The sequence below is a fragment of the Lathyrus oleraceus genome, chromosome 4, assembly GCF_024323335.1.
Source record: "Lathyrus oleraceus cultivar Zhongwan6 chromosome 4, CAAS_Psat_ZW6_1.0, whole genome shotgun sequence".
In the NCBI taxonomy this organism is placed as follows: domain Eukaryota; kingdom Viridiplantae; phylum Streptophyta; class Magnoliopsida; order Fabales; family Fabaceae; genus Lathyrus; species Lathyrus oleraceus.
Genome location: NC_066582.1, coordinates 5,464,032 through 5,476,692, shown reverse-complemented (window position 1 = coordinate 5,476,692; position 12,661 = coordinate 5,464,032). Strand labels below are relative to the sequence as shown.

General features: G+C 33.9%; 1 protein-coding gene across 1 annotated transcript; it reads right to left on the bottom strand.

Annotated features, from left to right (window-relative positions):
• Nucleotides 1-8,562: 8,562 nt before the first annotated feature.
• Nucleotides 8,563-10,067, bottom strand: LOC127138293 (protein PYRICULARIA ORYZAE RESISTANCE 21). Its single transcript, XM_051064709.1, has 3 exons — nt 9,707-10,067; nt 9,537-9,621; nt 8,563-9,440 (listed from the first exon to the last, which is right to left on the bottom strand). The coding sequence occupies exons 1-3, from the start codon at nt 9,722-9,724 to the stop codon at nt 8,800-8,802; spliced, it is 744 nt and encodes a 247-aa protein (XP_050920666.1). The 5' UTR covers nt 9,725-10,067; the 3' UTR covers nt 8,563-8,799.
• Nucleotides 10,068-12,661: the final 2,594 nt, after the last annotated feature.

Sequence of the window (12,661 nt, the reverse complement as noted above, 5' to 3'; positions counted from 1 at the left end):
ATTAAGCATTCAATTATCAAGAATATTTCGGTTTCTATAGGGTATTCCTAGTCCTAGGTGATATCTATTATAGAATAATCTCAAGCAAAACATTAACAATGGTGGTCCAGCCTAATCTTAACTGTAAGTCAAACTCGTTTGTCCGACAGAGCAAACATTAAGAACAACAAGAGAATAAATTAATTATACAAACCAACATTGTTATTACAAATATAAAATCATAGTTATTTCAGATTCAAGTCAGGGATACCCCATAGCATTTGAGGGTTTAGCTACTCATAATATTAAATGAAAACAAACTACAAAATTTAGACATTACATATACTAAGATGAAATTGAATCTTCAATCACTTCGGTTCATGAAAATCTGCCTTCCACCAAAGCTTCTGTGTTCTTCAATATTTCTCTCTGTATTTTTGTCGTTCAAGAAGAAGTCCCCTCAAATATGATAGTAATCTCCTTTAAATAGAGAAATTCCCTTTTTTCCCCTAGTTAATCAAATGTTTTTGGACAATGAGATCATTTCTGAAAATAGCCCAATTCACAATAATTTCCAAATTTGGTCTAAAAAGGAAAGTTTCCGAAAATCACACGCGTGCCTGCTACGCCCGTAGCAGGTGCTACTGGTGGCCGTAGCAGGCCACTGGACCTGGCTTGTCAACTGAAACTGGAGGTTTTTGTCTGCTACGGCCAGTAGCAGGTGCTACGGGTAGTCGTAGAAGGTCACTGGTCCTGGGGGTTATGTCTGCTACGACCCGTAGTAGGTGCTACGGGTGGCCGTAACAGGCCACTGTTTCTCGTGGATTTTGGCTTTTGTTCCAAACCTCTCTGCTACGGCCCTTAACATGTACTATGGGTGGTTGTAGCAGGCCTACTGGAGCGTGGGAAAACTTATCTGATTTATAGTGATTCTCCTTGGTTTCTGCATCTGATCATACTTAAAGATATGTTTGAACCTGAAAACAGTAAAAACACCCAAGCATAAAATGCGGAAAATGGAAATAAATTGATGAAAAATAGTGAAATGATTAAATGACAAAAGAAGGTTTAAAAACCACTTAAACTATATGAAAAATGCAAATAACTCGCCTACTTTCACCTGTTAAAATGATGATAATTATAACACAAATGGTGACTGATAACATAATGACATTATATATTGTATAATTGTGTTGACTTAAAATGCTTGTTATGTCATATAATTATTTTTTATACACTGTTTAAACTATGGAATGTATAATATCCCCTTTATTGTCTTTATGTTTCTACCTTTATACTTTTATACAGATAATTCTCAGGTTGAGACCGTGGAGTTATAGCTCTCGTTTACGGAGGATGGTGTAATTGGCCTCTTTAGTAGTTTATTTTTACGTTATGTTCATCATACCTTTTGCCTGTTTTTTAGTAATCATTTTTTGTTTTTCTTTGATATTGTAACATCATGATGGGAATTCTTTTCTATGTTCTTTGAGTTGTTTTAAACTAATTACTCATGTTATGTTTTTGAATTAAAATTAAACCTTTAGAATGAAACTTGAATATTTATCAATGTGACACCCTTGTTTTATCTTCATATTTTCTGCAACATTTATAATTATATTTGGGGTTTAGGGTGTTACACTTTTGTTAAGGAGTTTCAGGCTCTTTCATGGATCTTCACCTCGAGGAGTAACTCCTCTAGGGTAACCCAACACTTTGACAAAGCCCATCATCCACTTCTTCAAATACATATTCTCTTGGAATAGGTTATCCCCTTTATATACATATAGTTCATTCCTCATCAATAAATGACCGTTGTTCCAATATTTGTTGAACAAGTTGGTACACCTACCTCTCATGTCATTTCCTACCATACATACCACTCCATGAGCCTCCGGGTGAAGATGGATGACCAAGAAGAATATATTATTGAAATGTTTCAAACACTCTAAAAATCTCCAAAACTACGAATATCCCACATCAGATGAATCAAGCAAGGCTCCGCTCCTGAGTTGCAGAACCACTTTGAACCTTGAAGAGATAAAATAAGAGCTTTAAAGAAGTTTTCCTTTTTAGATATTCACAACAATATTGTAAGACTTTCACATAAGCTTAACTCGCAAGGTGCAGCTACAACAGAGCAACCATCAAATGGTTCAGAACTTCTATTTAACAGCTGTTAAAAGGTAGTCGAAGACCTAAGATCGAGAAAAAACACTTGTAAAAGGGGATGTCACAGTCACCATACTCGCTACATATTCTCTCATTCTCACCTGAAGTCAAAATACCCCAATCTAAAGAGGGACCAACATCCAAGAAACCTCCATCGAAACAACCCTCTCGAGCAAAGACATAAATAGTTGAAGAATAGATATGGTCAACCGGGAAGCATAAGTATCTTCTTTTCATTATAAAATCATTATGGATGCTAATTTCTTCGAGTACATGAAATAAAAGAGTTGTAGAAACTAGAGATAACAATGAAATAAAAGGAAACCCACAAAGAAATGCAAAAATGATTCCTCAAGAATCCTATGATGACTTACTAAGAGGAATAGGCCATATCAACACTCCATATCACCTAGTCACAACACTCAAGTGTTTTAGTTTCCGAAGGTCGTTAAGAGGGTTCATCCGAAAAGACATTTGAAGCATGAGGTGCATTTAAGGCGCAAATCCCTAAGAGATAGTAACGTATTCTCTTAATTTTCCATTCAAGCTAAAATAGTGGTATGAGAATGAGGTAGATATGATAAACTCTTGCACTGCTATACAGTGACAAGGGATTGGGGCAATTGCTCTGGGCCGACTAGAGTGTCCATCGACCGACCACCCCAAAGGGAGTCCTAAGTCTTTTAGATGGCTCGTAGCGCATAGAAACTACCCTATGGAAGAATAAAGGTGATCCATAGCCATGATACATCCAACAAGCTCCCCATATTTCACGCCTCAAAAGTAACGGGTTGTTATAATTGCTCCCTTATATAAAGAGCACGCGCGCCAATTCCATGTACTCAATTTCAAATTCAAAATACATTCACTTTTCTCCTACACATACTGACTTGAGAAGCAGAGTGTTAATCTTGCATGTTAACCCCTTCTCCTACATAGTTGTATCTCAGGTCCACCGTGGTTCAATGGGATCACCAATTTTCCAATCAATTATGGTTCTAATACGAAACATTCCCTTTCCTCTTTTTTCTATTTCTAGAAGGGTTAAATGGTCTTATTTTCTGAATTGTAGACTTGGATCTCTTTATTAGTTTTAAGGTTGGATATTCATACACTGTCATCTCTAATCTGCAATATACATATGATACCTTAATCCTAGAAGAGGCTTATATTGAAAATATATGGATCATAACAACCCTTCTCAGCAGTTTTGAGCTTGCTTCCGATCTATAAGTCGACTTCTCTAACAATAGCCTCATTGGGGTTAATGTTGATATAGTTTTTATGGACTTTGCTAGTGACTTTTTACATTATTACCACCAATATCTTCCCTTAAAGTACCTTGGTTTTCCAATTGGGGGTAATCCTTAGCTAGAGGCCACTTGGGATCCATTTGCCTCTCTATGCACATTCTCTTTTAGAGTCACATATTTGTTAGTTTGGACGGTAAATTAACTCTTCTCAATTCGGTGTTGAATGCAATCCGTATTTTCTTCCTATATTTCATGGAGATGCCTGATAAGGTTTGGAAAAAGATTGTTCAGATTCAGAGGAGATTTCTTTTGGGGTGGGTGGATGGTAAAGTGAAGATCCCTTGGTTCAAATGGTCTTATGTCTGTAGGTTAAGCAAAATGGAGGTCTTGCCATTTGTGATCTTTGCTTAGCTAACCTAGTTCTTCTTGGTAAGTGGCTGGAGATTTCTTTCCAGTGCGACTAGTCTTTGAAGGGATATTCTTTCAACTAGATACAGAGGTTGAGTTATTGTCTCTTTATTAGTGGGTAGACTCTCTAAGCTTCAGTCTTATTCCTCTTGGAAGAAATGAGTATCACTCTTAGGCTCTAAGCCTGGTGATCTGAGTGATTGGATTGTGGAAAGCTTAAAGTAGAAGGTAGGTGACGAAATGCTTACCCATTTTTGGGATGATTTGTGTGTGGGTCTTATCCCTCTTAGACTCCTATTTCACAGGCTATATCCCATTACAAATAAAAAGGAAAAAGTTGGAAAGATTTCCTTTTGGGAGGATGAAAATTTGGTTTGGAATCTGAATTGGAAGAGACTTTTTTTTTTACTATAAACATGAGTTGATTGATGATCTTTTCCTGGCCATTCAAGGAAACCCTTTGTCCTTGGCTAGAGATTGTCTGTTGTTGTGCCTGGGGAAGATGGTGTTTATTCTATTTCATTTTGTGTATACAACTTTTTACACGGTTTACTCTGATTTCTCATCCCTAATAGTTTAGATCAGATTCTAGAATTTATTTGGGGTAGTTGCCCCTTGTAGAGTGATAGTGTTTTCCTGGCAAATCCTTAAAGTAAGAATGCCACTAGAGATAATCATTTAGGTGGAGAATTATCCTACACCATTGTGGTCTTTCTCGTGGATTATGTTATGGATATGTTGAGTATGTTTTTCACCTGTTTGTTTAGTTTGATGTGTCAATGAATATGTGGTATATAATATTTAGGTGGTTAGGGAGGGTGTTTGTTCTTCCAAACTCTATGATTGTTCTTTTTTATTTTTTTAATTCCTTAAGACGTTCAGTGCGTATTAGAGGAAGTCTCTTAATGATTTGACATTCGGTTGTTTAAACTATTAAGAAATCCCAAAACAACTCTATTTTTCAGCTTAACCAATCAACATAGAGGACATGGAAGATACAAGCATTTTTCTCGTGTGGAAATGATATTTGGATAGATCAACGGGTTACTCATTTAATTTCTTTATCTGATTTCAGAACCCTATTCTTTATTTGAGTCAATAACGATTTAAGTGTCTCTAACTTGAATCCTTAAAGTTGTTTTTTTCTAATGCTTTTGGAAAATGGTGTTCTATTGACGATGATTCTCGTTTTCAAATTATAATTTGCTTTTGATTTGTAAATGATCGTTTGTTTGAAATTTTATTGTTTCCTCCTTTCTAATTATTTTTTTTGGTGTTGTTCGTGTTTCTTTTTATTTAACTTTTTAACCTTCTTATACAATATATATATATATATATATATATATATATATATATATATATATATATATATATATATATATATATATATATATATATATATATATATATATATATATATATATATATATATATATATATATATATATATATATACACACGGTTGTGCGCCTTTTTTTTTAAAATCACTAAAGATAGTAAGTAGATTAGAAAGGAACTTTGTAGAAGCAATCTTATGTGGTTGTCACTATCAATTTGTCATATAATACTGATCTAATTAAACAGTATAATAAATACTTAATTAATTAATTATTGGGGAGATTGCGGACATGCGGCCACAAAATTCTATTTTCTCAACAAAATATTTAAACATATTCAACAAACCCTTTGCAAGGTCCCACCCATTAAATTTTCCACCCTAAAAGAAATAAACATCACCATTCTTATAATTTTTATGTCTAGTCTTAATTATTGTTACTAAGTTTAAAATTATATTAATTGTTTATTTTAAAATTATATTAATTGTTATATATTCTAAAAAGTAATAGAATCTTATTTCTCTTTTTGATTTGTAATGTAGTGAAAAGAATCTCATCCTCTTAAAAGTTGAATTTCTATAATAAAGATATTATTGCATAAATATCAACTAAATTATGATTATCAATAAAGCTAAATTAATAAAACTAGACATAAATATAATGATATCAAATTTAACATTTACACTTGCACCTTATAAAGGTTTATTTTTGTTTTTATTTTATATATTATTTTTATGTAAATTGAAATTTGTACGCATGGATAAAGTGTTTTAATTTTGGTGTCATTATTGTTAAAATTATTTTGAGTAATTTAAATGTTATAACTGATTAACACGGGGTATAATCGATTTCAGCAAGACCAAAAGCATTTTAAAAAAGATAACATCTCTATTTCTAATAATCTTTTTCTCTATCAAATCCCATAACATGTTCCCAAATTCTTCATCTCCATATTCCAAGAAGATGCATTCCTTTGACTTCGAGTCGAGTTTTGATCTCTCATCTTTCAAAACATGAATAAACGTTATACAACCAAAAACCTTCAAATGATTGTATGATATATCTTTACTTGTCCAAAACCTATTTGAAACATCACCATTCAATGGAGTTGAAGGGGATAAGTTGATTAAATTAATTGCTTTCATCAGAGTCTCCCCACAAAAACTATTGGATAACATGGCATTAGATAACATCATTCTCACTCTTTCAACAATAGTTATCTTCATTCTCCCATCCACTCCATTGTGCTGAGGTATCTTCGGAATAAATCTTTCATGCCGAATTTCATTACTCATACATTAATGTTTGAAATCTCCAATAAATTCTCCTCCACTGTCAGTGTGAACACATTTTAACTTCTTTCCAGCTTCTCGTTCAACGCTAGCGTGAAACTGTTTGAATACTACAAACACATGGTCTTTTGTTTTGAAGGCATATGCTCAAACCTTTATGAAGTGGTCATCAATAAAGGTTATGTGGTCTTCTATGCGGGGCCTTATATTGAAATGAAGCTCTATGTTGCTTTCCAGCCAACCAATGTGTACATGGCTTAAGAGACATTTTCAATCCTTTCATACCCGCCAAAATACATCTTTTAGCTAGAATTTGAAGTCTCTTCTCGCTCATATGTTCGAGCCGTTTATGCCATAGCTCGGTCAATGAGTCTTCACCGAGATCGTTAACACACCCATTATTGACTTTGACTTCTATCACATAAAGAATGCTCACTTTCTTGCCTCGGGCTATTACTAATGAAATTTTTGTTAGCTTCCATTTCCTGTCCCCAAACACACTAATATAGTCTTCTTCATCTAGTAGTCAAATGGATATTAGATTAAGACACATGTTAGGGACATGTCTCATATCTTTCAATGTTAGATGACAACCAATGTTTTTTTCTATACATATCTCTGTTTCCCATGATTTTAGATGTATTATCATTCACCATTCTTACATAACCAAAATCACAGCTTATATAGGAGGAAAAGAAATCCCTTTGTGATGTTACGTGGAATGATGCACTAGAATCCACAATCCAACATGTATCTTATGATGTCAAATTAACATGACCATCATCACAAACAAATATTACATCATTACCTTTAAAAATGGTAGCGACTATGTTACGCGCATCATCATTTTCGTGTTGCTCTCTTTTGAGCTTCCTACATTTTCTCTTCATGTCACCTTTCTCGTGACAATGATAACATTCTATGTCTTTTCTTGTCCACGATCTTCCCATGAAATTATCTCTAGACATGCCCATTGACTTCTCTCTAGTATTGAACTTCTTGTGGATACTTCTTCCATGATACTCTGTGATAAACGCCTCAGACTCTGACGACATTCTTTGTTCCTTCCGTCTTGATTCTTCATTAAACATGCTATATTTTACTATGTTCAATGTTAGAACACCTTGTGGTGCAGAGTTACTCAACAAAACCACGAGTGTATCCTAATTGTATGGCAAGGAATTTAGTAATAATAATGCTTGCAATTCATCTTCAAACACCATCTTCATATTGGTGAGTTGATTTATCAATCTTTGAAAATCACTCAAGTGTTCTGAAACACTTCGAGTTTCTCTATACTTGAGGTTCACCAATCTCTGAATAATAGAGGCTTTATTCTGAGTTGTCTTTTTCTCGTAGAAAATTTTAAGTTTCGTTCATAACATATACGCAACTGTTTCTTACGCAACATGATGAAAGACACTTTGATCTATCCATTTTCGAATTTGTCCAACAGTTCTCATGTTCATCAAATTCCAATCATCATCAGACTTGTCGGCTAGCTTCGTCCCTTTATTTTGTAAAGGTTGATACAAATCTTTGCAATATAGTATGTCTTTCATTTTTGGCTTTCAAATAGAGTAGTTTGAAGAGATTAACTTAATCATTGTTGTTGATGTCGTCGAGGTTGATTCGTCCATTATGAATAATAAAAGTTAAAATGTGTGGTGAGCCGAAGCTCTAATACCACTTGTTGGAAAAGATATCAGTTAAAACAACTAATAGAATACCAACCGATGATTATCGCAAGATGGTACTTTTTCCACAATGTAATAATAACAATAATAACAATGGACCAAGAATATATTTATTGTAAATGAATAACTAAAAAAATAATTATTATTACAAACTCACTAACAAAGATGACTAAACTCTCTTTTGGTTTTCTTCATTCAAAAGGATTTCACCATATTGTTGTTATAGAAGTGTTAATACGAAGGTGATGATTTGAAATGAAACATGAGAATGAAATTTATAGCAAAGCATGCAAGAAATAAGTGGATAAAATATAAGGAGCATTTTCTCCTTTTCTTTCCATTAGTTTTCTATAATTTCTCCCCTCCCTTTTTAGTAAAAGAAATAAACCCATTTTTCAATCAATTTGCACATTAAAAAACAACATTAGTATATAGAATGCGTTTATTTATTCTATATATAATCCCCTCCAACTCCATCGTATACAATTACTTTCTGCCAAATCCCTTTATTAACGTGTACTACTAATGTACCAAAGCAAAAACTACTCCATGATTTTGATGATGAAAATGAACCACCTATGACAAATATTAGGTAGTGTCGTGACAGTTACACGGATAACCAACAGTTGGCCACTAGTGACATATTTGGAAAATGAGATCATCACATAATTGTGCAACCAGATGCATTTTCTTCACATAAATATTCATCACAACGACTCACGTAACAAGGTCTGCCACCACCGTAACTATCATAAATCGGTCTTCCGTAGTACCCATCGTAACAACTCACTTGTGGTGGCCCACCACCGTAACCTTGAAAACATGGCCCACCTTCCCGACCTTCATAGCATGATCCACAACATACCCCAATCGGAACCACCATCTGCGGAGGACATACCGGAATCGACGGTGGCGGTCCCGGTATGTACTCCGGCTGCGGTGGTGGTTTTGCAGGTTCTTTTGGCGGCTCGGGCTTGGGCCCCGGCGGTGGAGGAGGCAATTCTTTTGGCTTCTCAGGCTCCTTGGGTTTTTCAGGCTCTTTTGGTTTCTCAGGTTCTTTTGGCTTTTCTGGTTGTTTGGGTTTTTCTGGCTCTTTGGGCTTTTCAGGCTCTTTAGGCTTGACGGGCTCCTTGGGTTTTTCTGGTTCTTTAGGTTTGGGTTTGGGAGGTTCTAGAATTTCTATGCTTTTGATGACACCACACCCTTTGCAACAAATCTTGTCTCTGATCTTCTCAGGGCTACAACAAACCACTTTGATTATTACGAAGTTGTTCTTCTCATCAAACACCGTGTCTTGAATTTCTTGTTCACAAATATTTCAAACACCAAACAAAACAAAACATCAATAATAATAAAATTGAATTAGTTTCTTAATCTATGATGAAAGAAGAGACTAACGAGGGAATTTGCAGAGAACTTTCTTGACTTTTTTGTAGCATTTATTGCACTGAAGATCAACTTTGAGTTTCATTATGGTGGTTACCTGAATCAAAAAGTGATCAAGAGAATGATCCATCAAAACTATTACTAATAAAAAAGAAGAAGAAAATGAGATTAAAATTTGATACCTTTTCCTTTTCTCCCATGGGTGTGGAATATTCTAGAATTGGATCTGAGGAAGAGAAGCAAAATTCTGAAGTAGTGATGAAACAGAGGAAAAGGGGGAAGAAAGTTGAAGCTTAAGAACGCAAGAGGCTGAAAAAGTATGAGGAATGAAAAGGTTACACGTGGTATTAGGAGGTTGAATCACGTCAAGATTGTCGTTAGCTAAAAGGGTGGGAGAGTGTTTGGCGCGGCCGGTGCTTGATGGTTTATTACAGTGATAGGTTGCCAACTCTAGTAGTCACTCTTCAATGCAGCTGTAGCGTATTCATCGTATGTGATAGCTTCATTCACACGGTTTCCTGTTTGGACTTTCATTTATGGATGTTCCTATTCAATTTAAATTTTCAAAAACGTTTAAATATATCCACATACTGTAATTCATTCATCTTTATAAATATATTATTTTTTATCTTTAATTTAATTGAAACTGACAAGGCGAGATAGATTATGATTAATTACTTTTTAAGGTGATGAAGATTATAGTTAACTTTGAAGGGTTGACTACTACTAAAAGGATATTAGAAAATACTATGTGTTGCAGTGTAAAAAAGAATCATGATCGTCGCGTTAAGAGTGTTAAAAAAAATATTGATAAAATTTTTAATAGAAAAAAAGAAAATGATCGTCGCAATTAAATTCGGGTTCAAGAGTCGGTTATGCGAATGGAAAATATTAACACGCCTTATATTTGTTGTACTCAACGAAAATCGTTTAATAATCTTTGCGTTAAGAGTGTTAACTTACGTCATTTGCTTTCTTCAAATTATTAAAAGTTAAAAATAAAAATAAAAATAAAAATAAAAGACTAAAAATAAGTTTTTTATTAGAGTGTCTAACGAGACGTTGAATCTCGCTACTACGTATTTTCAGGTGTGATGAAGAACTAAAAGCTACGTAGTTTTGAGTAGCAAATGTTTGTTGGTTGTCGATTTTAGCGAAAGGTACTTAGTCACATTCGAGCGGAAAACATTGTTTGCTATCCAAAACATAGAGAAGTGAACATTTACACTGTATCAGAATGGACAACATAATTTAGATTCTCACAAATTTATGTTCTAATCGCATTCGAGCGGAAGACGTTCTAACTTTTCGCACATGGTAGGAACGAAGCTTTGTTTGCATCGTCTCGGTTGACCGAAACGTCTTTTGTTTATGAAAAGGTTTTGACATCGCGCTAAGACGGAAAATATAGGTTTGATTTGTTGGATTGTTTTTAGGTGGAAGACAAGTATTCACACAACGAACTCTACAACCAATATTCAAATACTCGAGGACGGAATATGCTTACACCCAATTAATTATTTTTCATCCAAGTTTATTGTAAAAGATGTGAGGTGAATTGAGTAATGGTTCCTTAACGGAAGACGAGTATTCACACAACGAACTCTATAGCTAGTATCCAAATACTCGAGGAAGAAAAAGCCCTACGCTCAATTAACCTTTTTCCTTCTATGAAAGAACGAACCAAATTCGGGTAATTATTGTACTTTATTACGGAAGACAAGTATTCAAACAACGAGCTCTACACCAAGTGTCCAAACCATTGGAGAAAAAAGAGGCACACGCGAAATTAGTCATTGATCCGTTGTCGCACAGGGTCAAAAAATGAGTTTAAAAGTGTAGTAAAACGGAAGCAACACTCGAATGTCGTATCACAAGGACTCTTGAATGTTGTAACCAAACGAATGAAAAGAATGGGGTTTTTAAGGTTCAGAACTTAAATCGAAGATGATTAAAGGTAAAAACAAAATTGATAAATAAGTTAATCTACTATATCAATTTCTGAGTTATCATTGATTCTTGTAATTTCAATTCCCTAGCGGATTCGATCACATTCGATTACAATACCCACTGACAAGTGTAATTGGTATTATATGATATATGTTTCTAATTTTCAAATTAAGCAAATGAATTTAAACAGACGCAAATTAAACAAACGCGACTTAATCAAACACGATAGCGAAAAAGCTACGCTAACGTGATTATATTTAAGGACCGTACAAACAATCAAATTTAATCAACTCTATCCTATAAGAAACAATCGAATTAAGTAAACGAAAGTAATCGAATTAAGAAAACGAGTTTGTAGAAAGAATTGAAAAGAAATCGAAATTAAACTGAAATTAATAAAAACCTCAAAGTGGAATTCGAATACAGCAGATCAACTCTTTGGGAATTAGCTTTCCATGGTATTTGTATGCCCTACTCTCTATTTCATGAATGCTCAATCTCCAAATCCTAAAACTACTAAGTTTTTTAAATAGAGCAAAGGAATTCGGGCCTAATAGCAACCGACTCGAAAAAATACAAAATCGATCCAAAAATTAAGTATTTTCTTAAGTTTGGAACTAAAACGAATTATTCGACCCTTCTTCACTCCGAATCAGCTTCTAACTTCAATATGAAACTTTTATCTTAACCTCTCAGATTTCTAACGCCTATTTGAGCACATCAATCCGATTCTCGTAGCTCAAGTTATGATCTGCATAGTGACAAGGTATCAAATAACTATTTATGTTGAAAATAAACTACGAAAATAAAATAAAGAAAAAAATAAACTTAAATATAAAAACACACTAAAATAGTAAAAATAATATAATAAACTATAGATTTGCCTAAGTAAAATAGTAGAAGAATATGCATTAAAATGCACTGATCAAATTCCCCCACACTTGAATTTTTGCACTTCGAGTAAAATTATAAATTCAAAACTCAAAACAGAAAAAACAAGATCAAACAAAACATGCAATTCCAAAGGTTATCAAGATACAAGGTGCAAGAAAAATTCTAAGTCTAAGCTTCAAGAAAATGACATTAGTAAGTAACTCTTTTGTGACATTCAAAGCAAACATGAAAAATAAATTACCAAAGAGTACATCAAAAGCAGCAAGATTCTCACAAGATAAAATCCACTAAAC

Excerpts from the sequence above, each read along its gene's own strand:
- LOC127138293 (XM_051064709.1), bottom strand. Across the intron at positions 9,441-9,536 it reads AGTTCTCTGCAAATTCCCTC|AAATTCAAGACACGGTGTTT; the intron begins GTTAGTCTCTTC and ends TTTGTGAACAAG.